Source organism: Astyanax mexicanus, chromosome 11, assembly GCF_023375975.1.
Source record: "Astyanax mexicanus isolate ESR-SI-001 chromosome 11, AstMex3_surface, whole genome shotgun sequence".
NCBI classification, from domain to species: domain Eukaryota; kingdom Metazoa; phylum Chordata; class Actinopteri; order Characiformes; family Acestrorhamphidae; genus Astyanax; species Astyanax mexicanus.
Genome location: NC_064418.1, coordinates 35,322,025 through 35,339,772, shown reverse-complemented (window position 1 = coordinate 35,339,772; position 17,748 = coordinate 35,322,025). Strand labels below are relative to the sequence as shown.

Sequence of the window (17,748 nt, the reverse complement as noted above, 5' to 3'; positions counted from 1 at the left end):
GTAGAACTGGAGTAAAACCTGCAACCTGACTGGTAGAATTCATACATAATGTGCAGAAGATTGTAAGGCGCACTGACAAAAAATAAAACTAACTGGAAAAGCCTGTCTATACCTGGAATTATTATGTGTTTTGGTGGTTGGATCATTTCACTCTACATGAAAAAACACATTTTGATCGAATTATGATTGAATTACTCAAATCAAATGGTCAGAAGCTCCTCTACATTTGGAGCTTATCCACATTTAATATACATTTAAAGTGAAAAAAGAATATTATTACTGTGGATCTTGGCTTCCCTGCTCGCTTTATCTCCCTTGCTGTGTGTGTGTGTGTGTGTGTGTGTGCTTATGCTCACGTTTGTACCTATAAAATACTACCCCTATTTAAAGGATTATGTTAAAGCCAGGTGTAAACAGGCTCAAATACAGATATTTTAATTAGGCATGTAGGGAAATATTGAATTATCGATCGGTCTCCATATTAATCTTTGCAAATTAGTATTGATTAACAAAACAAATAAATATGGATTAATAATGCTGCAGCTACAGGCTCACAGACCGCATGTGGACAAAGAGACAGCTCCATGTGGACCCTCATATTAAAATAATAATATATGCTACACACAGATATATATATATATATATATATATATATAGATATATATACAATTCATCCTGAACCCCTCCAAAATTATATTGCAACTTTTGGAAGTGTTAAAGTCTCCAGATTGAAAACCTCTGTCTTTTTCTATGGGCTCCTTAGAACCATTTTTCAGTTATTTTTTCCATCAGACATTTTATTATCCAATTAATTTGCAATTAATTAGTGGGTTTTCTGAGATGGTTTGTATGAGAACAATACAGTGAAAAAAAATCAACAGAAGGAATTGAAGAAAAGAAGAAGCTTCATATAAACAACTGCATCTCCCATCCGGCTGCAATAAATCTGAATCAAATATTAAATTAGACAGATTGCCAGTTTACCCCAAACATTGATTAAAAATGAATTAGATCAGTGTGAGAGATCTGTAGCTGTGTGTTTTGTGTGTGTGTGTGTATGTGCGTGTGTGTGTGTGTGCGTGTGTGTGTGTGTGTGTGGGTTAGTGTATGCAGATTTGTGAGTGAAAGTTTATGCATTGATGTTCTGTAATTAAATTGTGAAGACGAGTCTGTTCAGAGAGATAACACTGATCTAGCTGTAGCTGACTGACATCCACATACACACACACACACACACACACACACACACACACACACACACACACACACACACGTGTGTGCACACTAACAGCTTACATCAAACGTCTTAATGAAATGCCTAATCAAAATGCCATTCACCTCATCATCATCTCAGATCATCTAATTATGCAGCCTTCAGTCCTTAACAAGCAATGGGCATCATACCTTTTGTCTGTGTGTGTGTGTGTGTGTGTAGAGGAAATTCTGCATACGCATGTGGCTCACTGGTGGTCTCCTGATGGCGAGCGATTGGCGTTCCTGGTTTTAAACGACAGTCTGGTGCCCAACATGGTTTTGCCCACGTTTACAGGAGCCACGTACCCCAAAGGCAAACAATATCCTTATCCTAAGGTAAATCACATATGCATGGTAAAATTCACCACACACACCTTTTGAACATCAATTGGAGGCTATTAAGCAGCCATACAAGTCTATAGTTACAATGCCAAGTGCAGGTGTCAGGTAGGAGAAAAAATGAGACATGGAGAGCGAACGCAAGTGTGAATATTTATTGAAACTTGTGTAATAACCAAAAAAAAAAAAAGAAAACTGAGACAAAAGAAACATAGAGAACATAAATACCATGGGACCTGACTGACGCTAGGACGTATACAACCATGGACGAATACCAGAGCAACAAGGAAGACTATTTATACACACAGAGGGGGCCAGGAAATAGGGAACACCTGAGACTGTGACTTCAGGCTACATTGGTATAAAAAAACAACAACATTAAGCTGTGGAGCAGCAGCACTGTGTTCTATAGAGTAATAGAGCTCCATGCATTAACTTAGGGATGAGTTGGAGTGGTCCTTATGATCCAGAACTAATCAACCAACATCAATACCTAACCTCAGTAGTGTTGTTGTGTATGGATGCAATCAAATCCTCACAGCAATGTTCTATCTTCAAGGGTAAAGCCTTTATTGAAAAGTAGAGACTGGATCTGGAGCAAATGGAAACAAATTCTTTCTTAATGTGGCAGTCCATATTATTTTGTTTCTAAACTGAAAGCAGAAGCATTTCTGAGTGGAGAAGGAATACAATATTGTGTTTAATGGTACAATGCCAAGCCTAATATATATTCATTCTAAAAACTGGGGTCTCGGGTCGATTTTCGTGGGAGTTCCTCTGGCCATGTCACGCGTCTTTATGTACTTACGTCACATGTACTGCCTCTAAAAGAGGATCCGGCTCAGTTTTACTGAATGCGAGTGGCTGGTGGAGCAATGGAGACTTCAGAAGAGCTCATTCACTCAAAGTAAAAACAAAGAAATTAAGGAGTGAAACAAGCTCTGAAGCCCAAAAGGAACACGTCCATGCTAAAAACAGGATTAATATCGGTTTGGCGTTTGAACATCTCTCTCTGACTGAACATAACCTGGAATCGGATTTATCCGCTCTGAAAGGAAAACGCATCACACCCTCCCAGTTTAAAATGATTCTTCTGCATGCTTGGTGCAATTACCCATTCTCACCAAAGAGGGCCCTAAATACCCCCAAATCTCAAACTTACAGACATCAGCTTTAAAACACTTGATTTTAAAAAATAAATGCTATAAATCAGTACACTTAATATTGTATACTTTAATATTTGTTTACAGTACATATATAATTACCATATGCTCACATTTCCAGTAAAAACATGTATTATAAGTTACATAGTATATTTCCACACATTTGCAGTATCCACACATTTTTCTCCACACCGAAGCCAGTCAGATGACCCTACAACTTGTCAGTTGTCAGTGTTTTCAGACCACTGCTGACCCACCCGCCCACACATACTCCAGAAGCTTAATTAACCAAATTATAGTGTTAATTCCAGTGTTGTCGCCATAATTACGAGATGTATCTGGACTGTGTTGTGTAAAAGTGTGGTTTGTTTTGTTTGAAGGCAGGTCAGCCTAACCCAAGGGTCAAACTGTTCGTGGTGAATCTTTATGGACCAACTCACACTCTGGAACTCACGCCTCCAGACGGGCTGAAGCTCAGGTGTGTTTACTTCAACCCTCTTGCTCTCTCTCTCTGTCTGTATCTCTCTCTTTTTCTCTGGTTTTCTTTCTCTCATTTCTTTCCCTCAGTTTAGTTCTGTTCAGTTAAATTTAGTGTTAGTCACGTAATTATACACTGTATGTTTTCTGAAGGACAAGAAAATTGCAGAGAGAGAACAGAAGAAAATGAAAAGAAACTGTGAGAACTATGAGAACATCTTAAACAATATAAAGAAGAGTTTTGCTCTTCTGTAAATGGTGGTGAAAATTGTATATCTGGGTAAAGAAATCTACATATTTCCTTTACAGTGCAGTAAGGAGTTTAACTTTGCTCTACAAAGAAAATCATATATCTGAAAAAATGTCAACTTTACAGCATAAGCAAAAAAACTTCTTTACCATCTTCACCTGAAGGTCAGTGTAAAACAAATGTATTCCAAGTCATTTTGGAGCATTTCTATTGGTTCATTCATTGTGAAACCATTGAACTCTTTTGGTGGTTTGGTGGAATTTTGAGCTTGAGTGTGAAGTACCACACTTTAGGACTGCCTAGTGAAACCATGGTTCTTGATTGAACTGTTCTAATGTGATGTATTATTAACTAATTTGACTCTCTGCGTGTGTGTGTGTTTCTGTTTTTAGGGAGCATTATGTGGTGATGGTGAAGTGGATAAGTAAGACTAAGACTGCCGTCAGGTGGCTAAATCGAGCTCAGAACATCTCCATCCTGACTGTGTGTGACTCCACCACAGGAGCTTGCATTAAGGTTTACACACATTTACTTATATTAAACAGATGCTTTCATTCAGAGTGGTTTGCAGTGGTGGTAAATGTGGCATTAACAGTGTAGCCAAGGTTACTTTTATTTTACAGAGGCTGGAAGAGCATTGTGGGTAACTCTACTGTCTTTCAGGAGAAACTGTCATACCCAGATCAATCAAGCACACCATGTTATACCAATAATAGTTAATGGTCAGAATTGTACATTGGAACTGAACTGTTCTGGGTAACATGATTTCAAATCTATATTTAAAATTAGGGCTGTCAAACCTCGCCCCCGCCCAATGCACATTTTTTTCGCTATGTGCAGCGTAGTACATCAGAGCTGCACATCCCATTGAAAGCACTGTGTTTGAAACACAGTTTATTGGTGCGCATTTTAGTGCGTTTAGGTTTGTGTCTGTGTGAAATCAAACCAGACAGAGGGAGAAAAATGGTGTGAAAACAACCTTTAATACTCAGCAAATTAAAGTTCTAATTCAGAAATTCTTACAACCAAGCTGAGATATTTATAATAAAGTTAAAAACTCATTCTTCACTCATTCTTTATTCCCGCGTCCCACACTGTTTTTTTTATCTCCCCTCAAACCTATAAGTATACTAGTATTTTATTTGACACCACTAATATAATTATAATTGCATTTTGCATTTCTTACATTCATTCTTTTATTTTCATTTAAATATCCACTATACAAACTTGCATCTTAAAAAGAACAAGAGTAATTAATTGCAGTTAATCACAGAATATTGTTGATTAATCAGATTAAATTATTTAATCGATTGACACCACTAAATCAAATTAATTCATCATTGCACTTCAGTTATGCTTAAATTACTCAGTCTGTTAGTTGTTGAGTTCTTCTCTGTGTTACCATATTGCAGATGTCATGTGACTAAAGACATGATAGTATTTTATGTTTTTTTATGGAACACTACATGAACACACAGAGGAAAGAGTATTTTTAGGGAAATATTTTTAATATAAATACATTCATTGCTGATATAGGCAAATTAATGTTGATTAGATGTTCTGAATATCAGTTTTAAGTACCTTTTATTTAATTCCTTAGCCCTAAAACTACATACTACATTTTTAACCTGTATTCCTGCCTGAAGAGGGAATCAACCCGTCAACCTTCAGTGTGTAGATCAGTGGGTTATCCACTATGCTCCCCAGCTAAATCACACATTCACACATTCTTGTACAGTCATTGATACATGCTGCACTCACAAAGGAACCATTTCCTTTAGATTATTAATATCCATAGGTGATGATATGTTTCTGTTTTTTTAGAGACATGAGGAGACATCAGAGCTCTGGCTCTCCAAGCAGGTGAGATCTCTCTCGCTATCTCTGTCTCTGTAACAGTACGGAGTGTCTGTTTTAACCCAGCAACCTGTTCTGAAGAGCGTGACTGTTAGAGAGCTCTTCAGTTAAAAAGCATTCAGCAGCACTGGAACAGCAGCGCTGTGGGGTTACGATTGAGCACTGCATGTTTTTGTCTCTCTACAGTCTGTGTTTGTGTTTCTCTGCAGAACCAAGAGCCCTTCTTCTCACAGGACGGCAGCCGCTTCTTCCTGGCTGTTCCCGTAAAGCAGGGGGGCCGAGGAGATTTCCACCACATCGCTATGTTCACCACCCAGGTAACTGTCTCAGTATTACTGTACAATGTGTCGAAACGTTTACTGACTTCTCATTATTACAACAACATAATAAATTTCATGCTTTTATTATTAGATTTTAACTCAAAAGTGACCCGCTACCATGTTTAGCTGTAGAAAAAATACCTTAAACTATCTTTTTTTAACTTAAAATTTCCTAAAGGCACCCCATCATTAGAAAAAGTGATACTTTGTTTTTGTTTATGTTTTAATGTGGGCTGTACACCACTGGGGTACAAAGATTGTCTTATGGGTCATTTTTAACCCATGAATTATAAAAGCATTTAAACACCAGAAGTGTAAAGGCCAAACACAAACTCTCTCTAATACACACACACACACACACACAACTATCTCTAATACACACAGCATCAAACATCATAAGGATGACTCCAGGGCCAACAGTGTATTCAGCTGCCCATGTCCAGCACATTTCATCCCATCCACCTTTCTCCTTTTCATCACACCAGCAATCAAAAAAATCATCCTGGAGAAACAAATTTGGAGGATTCAAAATTCAATTAGGCTGCTTTATTTTGGGCCTTTGGTAGGGGGGGTCATTTTTGACCCATAGGACAAGGGGAGTAAAAGGAATGTAAAGATCGCACAAGGGTTAAATGGTAGAGATGCACCCATTTTCTCAATTTTTTTCTCTAGTTTTGTTCTAGCAGTTGTTATTTACATTTTCTCAGAATTTTATTGCCCACTCAAAATGCTCCAGAATGACTTGGAAAGAATCTTTTTATATTGACTTTCATTAAAAGTTAGAAAGGTACTTTCTGCAGTTTCGCAGGTCCAGTACAACAAGGAAGGGCAGATTTTTGTACAAAAGTGACAGTGTGTTCCTAGAGACAATCGACATAAAGCACAACCTATTTTCCATTTTTTTCAGTCAAGAGTGTGATTCATTTCAGGTTATATTGTTCTTTTCAATCTATATTTATTTATGTTACTTTTACTCTTCACTTCAGAACATTTTGATTTAGGCTGTGTTTAAATAAGTTATTTATTTATTTATTACATCCAGTTTAGAGTCTGGTTGCCAGATAGCCTGCATCTGCATCTCACTTTGGTTAAAAGAGAGGTACATGTCATTACTGTCAATCAAAACAGTACAATACATAATCGCCCTGGTTTACTGAAACACTCTGGGTACCCCAGTGTAGCGCTGTCGGGTGGTATTATCTGGAAATCTTAAGCTTACTGTAAATAAATGGAAGTTCTTTACTCACCCAAATAGAAATCTGTGTACATTAACATCCAGTGCTTGTTTGACTTGTTAAAAGTTTTGTTTTCTTAACTTAGCCTAGCTTTACAGGTCTCACCTCCCAGCAGTGAGACCTACTGAATTAGATGGAAAACATGGCGACACCCCAGTTCCTTACTAGTGTTACATAATGCGCCTTTGAAAATTTGAAAATAGACTAGAAAATAGACGTTCATTGATAGTTCACCTTATAGTGAGAAAAATAAGGACACGTCAGTATAAAAACCAAGTCCTATTGAAGCATTACTATTGGTATTGTATTTCTACTGAACTGTTTAAATAATGTAAAGAACAACTGCAAGATTCACGTCAAAAAAAACAAAAAAAAACAATGGAGATGTATAAACGTTTGTCTAAAAGCAGCAAAATGTTCTTGTCAGACAGGGACACACACTTATTCTATACAGAGGAGCTTTTCTGTGATGAGAGCATTGTTGACATGTTTATGTTGTTTACATTGTGTTTACAGGCGGCTGAGTGGGGGTTATAGCAGCAACCTGTGCTGTTATGTTCTGTTTATTGTATATATAAATATATAACGCAGTGCCACTCTCAAGGTTGGCATTACTCTTTAAAAACAGTACATTAATGTGTGCTGTGACGGTGACTCCTCTATAGGTTCAGTAGTGTGTATTACTGAGATGATTGCTTCTCAGGTACGCTGTTCACTGCAGCGCTGACCTTGCCTGCAGGGTAATTAGTATGAGGGTGGTGAATACGTTAATGAATTTACTGTAATGAAAGCTGAATATTATTAAATGGACTGTGCTCCTTATATAAGAGACGCAGAGGTGAATATATATTTTTTTACCTGCAAGGCTAACGTTATATACAGGTACACTGAAGCAGCACTAGTTATTTAAGCTCTATATAGTAAAAATGCATTCCTTACATTAGTGCTGCAGTTTTAGTACAAGGCCTCAGCTTACTGTATTTTCGCACTATAACTCACATATAAAATTCTCTAATTTTCCCAAAAATCGTCAGTGCGCTTTATATATGAATTTTATCGGTCAGGTTGTAAGGAGCAGTAAAACCACTCAGCTGAAGTACAGCTTTATACAGGAGTTTCAGTTTAGTTCTCCAGCACTGAGACTGGAGCAGTATTAGCATTAGTTGCTAACTGTGCTAAGCGCGAGCTTCAACCGTTCAGAGGTGAGTATATCAGACTTCAGCCTGTACATTTACTGGGTTAAAACAAGCTACATGGGACAAACCGCTAGCTAATATTGCCCTGGCTAACCAGAACTCTCAGTGTAGCTCTGTCTGGCGACATTAGCCGCTATCCACTAGAGCTAGCACTAATGCTAATGCTCCAGCCTTAGTGAGAATCTGAAAATCTAAGCTTACTGTAAATAAACGAAAGCACTTTACTCACCCAAATTAAACAGTTTTCAGGAGAGAAATTTGTGTAGATTAACATCCAGCACTAGTTTTTTTTTTTTTTAGTTTTTGTTTACTTAGCTTAGCTTTACTTACCTTAGTTAGCTACCACCATCACCCAGCAGTGAGACCTGCTGAATTAGAAGGAAAACATGTTGACAAACCTTTTCCTTACTAGGGTTGCATAATACGCCTTACAATCCAGTGCGCCTTATAGTGCGAAAAATATGATCATTAATTAATCAGTTCATTATTCTTATAAGATTTCTTTTATCATAAGTTACCTCAATAATTTTTATCCATATTATGAATGCTCAGGTGGATGGCTATAGGTAATTTGATGAGTGTTTAGCGTCTATATGATTATTTGGATGTCTGTCGGAGGATTTAATGGATGAGTTTATTTTTAATGGTGTGTCTATTTTTATTACTACTAGTATTATTACTACTAATACTTGTTTTTAAGCCCCTGTGTATAAATGACTTTGGTTTAATCAAATTGGTTCTATGTCTCTGTATGTTAATGAAGATAAGCATGGTTGCATTGGATTGGTCGTTATTCTCAGAATATTAATGTGGTTTATGTGATGCTCTAAGCTGAACATGACTTTTATGAGTGCTAAAAAGCAGCTACTGCAAAGGGAAATATGATTCTTTTGATGACTTTGTTGTCTTGTCAAACACCAATCATCTGTTTCCAAGGACGACTAAAGATTTTACTGTCAGGTACATTAACTGCAGCTATTTTGTCGTGTCAGTGATGCGTTGGACAGTTTGTTTTTATGTCCTATAGACAAACACTGAGAGAGGGAGCTGGATGACAGGTGATCTCAGATAAAGTTGTATGAGGACGAAGTTACTTTTATGTTTGGGCTCTAGGAGGTACATTAACCCTTTGAGGGAAGGCGGATACTTTAAGAAAAAAAAGTTTAAACCGTGTTTAAAGAGGAAGTCTCTGCAATTTCTGAAAATGTAGAATACAGGAAGTGAAGTTAGAACTGTAGTTTTTTTCTAGGAGTCTGGCCTTGCTTACGCTTATGTTTTAACCAGTTCAATGTACATTTTATGTGTTTATTTGAGCACAAAAACCAAGTTGTGGGAGCTGAGTTGTCCAGCGGTCTAAAGCGCTGCCACTATGAGTGGGAGGTCGCAGGTTCGAACCCCCGCTTATGCAGCTTTGCCATCAAGCTGCCGGCGCTCAGAGGGAGCAAAATTGGCCCTGCTCCCTCCGGGTGGGTAGATGGCACTCTCTCCCCACATCACTCTTAGGGTGATGTCCACAGCACAGGGCGTCTGTGAGCTGATGTATCAGAACCGAGCCGCTGTGCTTTCCTCCGAGCTCGGCAATGCTGCATCAGCAGCAGCTCGAAAAGAAGCGGTGGCTGACTTCACATGTATCGGAGGAAGCATGTGTTAGTCTTCACCCTCCTGGTGTGTTGGGGCATCACTAGTGATAGGGGGAGTCCTAATGAGTGGTCCGTGTAAATTGGGGAGAAAATGGGAAAAATTTGAAATAAAATGATAAAAAAAACAAGCTGTGTCACTCAAGCAAGGAAATCTTTCTAGCCTGCTAAGTGCAAATGGTATGGTCAACCTCCCTTGGGCGGCACAGTGGCTTAGTGGTCCTGGGTTCAAGTCCCTAACTGGGTGTGGTTTCAATATTCTCACTGTGCTTATGCAAGTATCCTCTAGAGATTTTGGGTAGAGTGTTAGAGTCCGATGTAGTCATCCAGGTGGATTGTCACATTTTCGGTTAAGTATACTGTATGTAATTGGCTACTTGTTTGAATCTAAATGATTGTGTGTAGAATGTGAGTGTAAAATGTCCTTGGGTATCTTTAATGGAGCCATCTTAATGTAACATCATCATCCCCTTAAAGCACAGTGGTTACTCAAAGAAAGCACTTCCGAAATGACCTTTGACCGTGCACTTTAAAAAAGAAATTCTCTCTGTGTGCAACCTTTAAGGTTTAAAGGTTATTAGTCATGTCACCACCAGCTAAAAAAAGACATGCAATGTAAGTCATGTATATATATGTAAAAGATTATGTAAAACTACAGACTGAACTCAAACGCTTGCGGTAAAAAGTAGATGAGGCTTTAATACATCAGAGCCAAAAAGACAAAAGACAAAAGAGAAATCCTGAGCCAGAAATACAGTCCAAAAAAAACAGAAAACACAGTACAAATAAAGCAAAAGAGCTAGCCAGAAATCGAAGTGAAAATCGAAGTGAAAAAAATGCTCAATATATAGAAGTACAATCAGAAAGTGAATGTTCAGTATGTGGCTGGATAAATTATTCGTGAAAAATAATACAAACAAACAAATTTATATATATATATATATACACAAATTACTTTCAGCTGAAATCAATTCTAGAATTTGGGAGATCATGAGCATGAGAAAGTGCAGTCCAAACACGTGTTGTTGTCAGATACATGCTGGGGATTGTAGTTCTGAAGAGGCGAATGTCCATTGATGGAAATGGGAAAGGCAGAGTTAGGAACTACAAGAATTAAAATAGATTAATAGATTAATTAAATGTATTATTAAAAAGTTCTATCTACTGTAAGCTTGGACATTTTCATTCTTGTGTTTATCTCTCCCCAGATTAGAGCGGATCAAAACGAGGTGCGACACTTGACGTCGGGTAACTGGGAAGTGACAGAGATTGTAGCCTACGATGAAAACACCCAGACCATGTGAGTAATAGGGTGAACTTTTTTTTTGCTTTTTTTTACGTTTGAGATCATGTGATTTTAAGCACATTCTGTTACAGCTTGTGTGAACCAATCATTTTATTGACTTTATTGACTAATTTGAGAAAGACCTACACCAAATAAAGTTAAAATAAAGATGTCCCACATTAGGGGACATTAGAGTCCCACTATATAATAAGCGGTGACACACACATATACACACACACAATTTATTACAGATGCAATAAGGATAGAGCACCTAATTTGTGTAACTAATCTTGTAGAAAATGGGTCATAATAAGTAAAACATGTCTGGATAGAAGAAAATTGATTAACCAATTTGATCTAGTTTTAACTTGAAGTTACAGCATTTTGTAAATCTCAAGCCACAGTGGGTTTACTAAGAAATCAGTATTTTTAAATTAGAGCCGCTGTAAGTGACCCACTCCAGGTTTCACTGAGCATAGAAATGTGGGTAAAAGTGACTCAAGGCAATGCCTAATTTTAGCTCATTGAGGAGCTAGGGAAACACTGTGCCTTTCCTATGTGTACAAGCTTTTTTTCTGTTTTTTTTGTTGGCCACAGATATTTCCTAAGCACTGAAGGTTCACCAAGAAGACGGCAGCTCTTCAGGTAAGAAGAGGTTTCTCTTTATTCTTTTTAGCAGATTTATCCTTCAAAAATGACCCTGTATTCATAATGCATAAGTAAAGCATTTATAATATAATATATGCTAAGAGCACCATACATAACACATTATAATATACTCTCTCTAGTAAATTTATTGTGACAATTAGATTTAATAATACCTATATCTGTTCTGAAAATTGTATATATAAACCTGTCCTTATGAAGAGACTTACCTGTAGTTAATAAAATGTTATATACAACTCTGAAAAAAAATAAGAGACGACATCAGTTTCTTATTCCGTTTTTTCTGATTTTGCTATTTACAGGTATATGTTTGAGTAAAATTAACATTGTTGTTTTATTCTATAAACTGCAGACAACATTTCACCCAAATACCAAATAGAAATATTCTCATTCAGAGCATTTATTTGCAGAAAATGAGAAATGGCTGAAATGACAAAAAAGATGCAGAGCTTTCAGACCTCAAATAATGCAAAGAAAACAAATTTATGTTCATAAAGTTTTAACAGTTCAGAAATTAATATTTGGTGGAATAATCATGTTTTTTAATCACAGTTTTCATGCATCTTGGCATGTTCTCCTCCACCAGTCTCACACACTGCTTTTGGATAACTTTATGCAAAGATTTAAGCAGTTCAGTTTGGTTTTATGGCTTGTCATCATTCATCTTCCTCTTAATTATATTCCAAAGATTTTCAATTTGGTAAAATCAAAGAAACCCATCATTTTCAGACATATTACACAACATACAAAAAAATCAGAGCACAGCTCAGCCAAGCTACAGCACCCAAGAGAGGCTTAAGGGCCTGACTTAAGAGCCTTACTCAAGGGCCCAACAGTGGCATGCTACGATACCTCAGAAAGGGGTAAAGGGCTGTATTTAAGACCCTGGTATTGGACACACAACCTTATGATCAATAACCAGGAGTGGACTAATTTAGCCTGAGGTTATGTTCTGTTCTGATACATAGCTGTTAGACTCCATCATTAGGGAATTGCAGGTTCGATCAGCAGTGATTCCATAACTACCCGTCTCTGGATCTGTCCTGGAGACAGATCGGTCCAGACACTTTCTAGGAGGGTAGGATTGGATTGTTTTCCATCACCACCCACCACTGAGCGTAATGCTAGCCAGTGCTGATGTCTGTGACATTGCATTAGAGGTAGTTTAAAAAAATATGGCGTTTGCTGACTTCATGTGACTGAGTAGCACATGCTACAGCTTGGGAAATAATGGGAAAAATCTGAAAGTAATAATATATATACAGCTCTGGAAAAAAAAGAGACCACCAAAAAATTATGATTTTCTTTGATTTTACCAAATTGAAAAGCTCTGGAATATAATCAAGAGAAAGATGGAGGATCACAAGCCATCAAACCAAGCTGCACTCCTTGAATTTGCATAAAGTTATCCAAAAGCAGTGTGTAAGACTGGTGGAGGAGAACATGCCAAGATGCATGAAAACTGTGATTAAAAACCAGGTTATTCCACCAAATATTGATTTCTGAACTCTTAAAACTTTTTGAATATAAACTTGTTTTCTTTGCGTTATTTGAGGTCTGAAAGCTCTTCATCTTTCTTTGTTATTTTAGGCATTTCTCATTTTCTGTAAATAAATGCTCTAAATGACAATATTTTTATTTGGAATTTGGGAGAAATGTTGTCCATAGTTTATAAAATAAAACAACAATGTTAATTTTACTCAAACATATACATACAAATAGCAAAATCAGAGAATTCTGTTTAAATAAAATGTACTGCTGTATAACCTATTAATTTAGCAGATTTGGTCCCACAGGGTTTTATTTTAAGGCCTATGTAATTGTTGTAAATTATAGTAAGAGTCACATGTGAGCCTACATACAGGGTTTCAAGGGTTAGTGTTAGTGTTAGTGTTAGGGTTAGTGTTAGGGTTAGTGTATTTATGTATATGTATAAATATGTATTTTTTTATATACTCCCACTCTCCGCCCAGTATAAACCCTCACTTCGAACAACTTGGCACCCACCTCCTTCCCATCTTCCTCCTCCTTTCTGTTTCTCTTCTTCTCTTTCTGTATCTCTTCTTGTGGGGGGGCTTTAGCTTCACACTACCTAGTGAAGCTGCCCCAAACTCCTGCCCAAAACTTCTGAGTTGCCCCACCTCCTTTCAGTTTAAGGGTGTAGGAAATACTAGCAAAGTATATGTAATTAAACACATTAAGCAGATTATTATGTAAAGGTTTATTTTTAACACTAATAATATTTTTCTTTTTGTAATTTTAAGGTAAACCTTTTATATATTGATGTGTACATTTACATTTAAACGTTGTAGTTATAGATACGAATGTATCTGCTCTCTGTTTATTCAGTGATAATTTCTTTTCTTTGACTTTGTTGATCTGTATTAGAAATTGTAGAATAAATATAATCGTTAATAAAATACACATTTTATGGAAATGTTTTTTTCTTCAGTGTGTCCACGGTTGGTCTGTTTCCACGGCGATGTCTGACCTGCGATCTGAATAAAGTTCACTGCACTTTCTTCAGTGCCGACTTCAGTCCGACACACCAGCATGTCATACTGGACTGTAAAGGTATCGCTCTCTCTCTCTCTCTCTCTCTCTCTCTCTTATTCTCTCTTTCTCTGTCCTACATACACACACACACACTCTCACAGTATCTGTTTGACTCTGTTGCCCTTTTCAGACTGTGTTTGAGAACATGAAAGGAGATACTTTGTCACTGACTCTTTCTCTGCAGCTACAAGGACAGATGTCACCATAGTCGCAGGATATTTTTAATAACTGTATAACTCACACACACACACACACACACACACACATAGCCTACATACACACCTTTAGACTGAACTGCATTAATGTGCTAGAACACATTCCTGCATAACTGTGCTCTCTGTAATGTGATGGTTTCTTATCTCCTCTGTTTAGGACCTGGAGCTCCAGCAGTGATCCTCCACACACTCAACACAGCCAGTGAGTGTTTACCCCTCAAGTCTTAAATTATTTACCAACTCAAAATGTCTCGCCCATGAAAAAACAGGACTTGGATGATAAAACAGAATAAAAATAATTAAATTATTAGGAAAAACGTATATAGTTACTGCAGTAGTGTGGATGATCTGTTTCATTTGTGGAGCTCCAAGCTGATGCAGTGCCCCGAACTCTGCTATTTAAAAATTCCTTTGAGAACATCAGCTTAAGCTGTGATGTCTTTTTCCTTTTCATCTTAAATCACTGCTGTTTCTGAGTTCTTATCAGAATACTGTGTCTTTTGGCCCTCAAAACTAACAAAAAATGACTTAAGAGTTGTTATTCCTTTGATTATGCATCATGTTATATAATATAGTATATATTTATTCTATTCTATTCAGTTCTATTAAATGTTTTTCTAGATTAATCACTTTTTACTTTCTCTTTTATTGTCCTGTCATGCATGCATCTATTGTGTCGTGGCAAGCTGCATAACAGGGTGGAAAATGATTTTCATGTTAATAAAAACTGACATTTGATGAAAAGTGGTTGACATAAAGTTGCACACTTTTTGAACTAATAATTGGTGACCTTTTTGTTCTGTTTTAAAGACACAATTTTATTTTTTATTAAAAAAAAAAAAGAAATGATTACTGTGAAAACTTTACCTCAGCTAAATATGGATCCAGTAAAAAAAATATTAAGTGAATTTATTATTATTAATTGCTGGACATTCAGCATGTGCCTTCAGTCCCTCGAAAAAAAAAACAGTATTCAGCAGACTAAGGTACTGCCACTCTGATCCAAGGACTTCCAATTTAAATCCCGGGTCACGTGGGCGCTCTCTCCACACATCACTCCTAAGCTGAGGTGGTTGGGCACAGGCGTCTGTTGGTTGATGTATAAGAGCTGTATAAGAGTTGGTTGATGTGCTGCGCTTTCCTCCAAGTATTAAACAGCTGGCTAAACAGTAATTGCAAATCAGCAACAAGGGAGAGACCTTTAAGTGGGCAGAGTAATTAGCCTTTTATTTTGGGAAGAAAAAATGGATCAAATTAGAAACAAAATAAAAAAAAGAAAAGATAATAAAACAGTATAAAGGTTGTGATGTCATTTATGTCAAAGGTTACTTTCTTAAAGGGGCGGGTTATCCCAAGATAACAGGAGCAACAGGGAATTCTTGGACATAAAGGAATAACAGAACTGCCCGAATTATTCATTTAATATAAGAAAAAAAAAACATTAAACAAGGTATTATTTAACCACTTAAAAGAATATTTTTTCTTAATCAGACAGCACTCAGGTTAAACAAACAATAGCAAAAAAGAAATGTACAAAATGTTCAAAAAGTAAAAACTAACTCTAGCTATAGCTATTTGTAATAATGTGTTCATTCAGAGTAAAACTTTATAATGTATTGTTTAATGTACAGTGTTTTGTGAAATTTAAACATGTATGCTGCAAACACAAAAGGCATGTTATTTTAATATTGACTCATATATATATAACAAATAAGTAAAAACCAGGTCTGGAGTTCCAGATAATAAATCAGAGCACTGTTACACTCTTAAAAGGAAAAAAAATAAAAATTCTGCCTAGAGAATGGCGGGCTGCTGAGAAGTTATCAAGGTAATACCATAATTAATGGTTTTATGAATTGGCTATTTTACCTGTTCATTTGTAAATGTAATCAGGTGTGTATAAGTGCTCTCTGTGCTCCTGTAGTAGACCATGACCTAGTTTATAATGGTGTTTTTGATTAAAGTCAGTGCTGTTGTGATTAAAAGAGGCAGCAGGGTCTCTGTAAGCCTCACCTTACTCATGTTGATGGGATCCCCCTTGGAGGCCAAGTCCATGCAGCTGCTTGGAGCAGTAGTTGGCAGGCAGCAGCTAAATGACTGGTCATAGTGTAAAATAGACCACATTATATTAGCTCAGTAAGTGAACTGCAGTGAGTGTCTGTGCTGCAGGGACAGGAGGAGAGTGTTTCTAAGAAAGACAAAGACTGTGATCGCTCCACCTGTATGGATGTCTCACTCTGTGTCTCTGTGCCCAGATTATTTTATCCTGGAGAATAACCCACTCCTCAAAGCTGCTCTGGTGTACAAGAGGATCGAGAAACCTGAATATAAAACTCTTCAGACTGACCGCTTTGGTAAATAAAACATTTCCCCTTTTATTTTTTGATTTCACAGTGGTGATGTGCTGCTTTGAAGTTTAATAACCTATAAAAAAGAATCTGCCCATTGTACAGCAGCATTTGTGTTTTAAACAGGTAAATAAAAAACATCTACAGCTCTGGAAAAAATAAAAGACCACTTAAAAATGAGTTTTTTTAGATTTTCCAAATTGAAAACCTCTGGAATATAATCAAGAGGAAGATGGATGATCACAAGCCATCAAACCAAGCTGAACTGCTTGAATTTTTGCACCAGAGTGGCATATAAAAAATTATCCAAAAGCACTGTGTAAGACTGGTGGAGGAAAACATGTCAAGATGCATGAAAACTGTCATTAAAAACCAGGGTTCTTCCACCAAATATGGATTTTTGAACTCTTAAAACTTTATGAATATGAACTTGTTTTCTTTGCATTATTTGAGGTCTGAAAGTTATGCATTTTATTTGTTATTTCAGCCATTTCTCATTTTCTGCAAATAAATGCTCTAAATGGCAAAATTTAGAATTTGGGAGAAATAAATGTTGTCCGTAGTTTATAGACTAAATCAACAACGTTCTTTATATCAAGCATATACCTATAAATAGCAAAATCAGAGAAACTGATTCAGAAACTAAAGTGGTCTCTTAATTTTTTACAGAGATGTATATAATCTTTTTTTTATTAAATAATGTTTTATCTAATGTTTCTTCACTGGATGTCAAAAACTTTCATTTACTATCTGTTTTATTAATGTTTACATCATGAAAGTGTATGAATGTCAAAAAGTACAGGTATATAGATATTAGCAGAGAATATTTAATGGAATATCAGAGAGAGAAAGATCCTGATTCAATCCTATAACAAGTCCAGCCTAAAATAGCACACACTCCCACTGTGTGATGGCATGCAGTGTGTTAGTTTGCTCCACTGGGGCAAAAG

General features: G+C 36.7%; 1 protein-coding gene across 2 annotated transcripts in view; it reads left to right on the top strand.

The window, feature by feature from the left end:
- Window positions 1-17,748, top strand: part of LOC103044892 (inactive dipeptidyl peptidase 10) — a 156,992-nt gene that overhangs the window by 127,053 nt on the left and 12,191 nt on the right. For both annotated transcript variants that reach the window (XM_022680276.2, XM_022680277.2), the window contains exons 9-18: window positions 1,436-1,590; window positions 3,137-3,234; window positions 3,876-3,999; window positions 5,308-5,346; window positions 5,550-5,657; window positions 10,937-11,028; window positions 11,611-11,658; window positions 14,132-14,253; window positions 14,608-14,652; window positions 16,706-16,804. In XM_022680276.2, coding sequence (XP_022535997.1) covers window positions 1,436-1,590; window positions 3,137-3,234; window positions 3,876-3,999; window positions 5,308-5,346; window positions 5,550-5,657; window positions 10,937-11,028; window positions 11,611-11,658; window positions 14,132-14,253; window positions 14,608-14,652; window positions 16,706-16,804 — 930 coding nt within the window. The remainder of the gene's footprint in view (window positions 1-1,435; window positions 1,591-3,136; window positions 3,235-3,875; window positions 4,000-5,307; window positions 5,347-5,549; window positions 5,658-10,936; window positions 11,029-11,610; window positions 11,659-14,131; window positions 14,254-14,607; window positions 14,653-16,705; window positions 16,805-17,748) is intronic.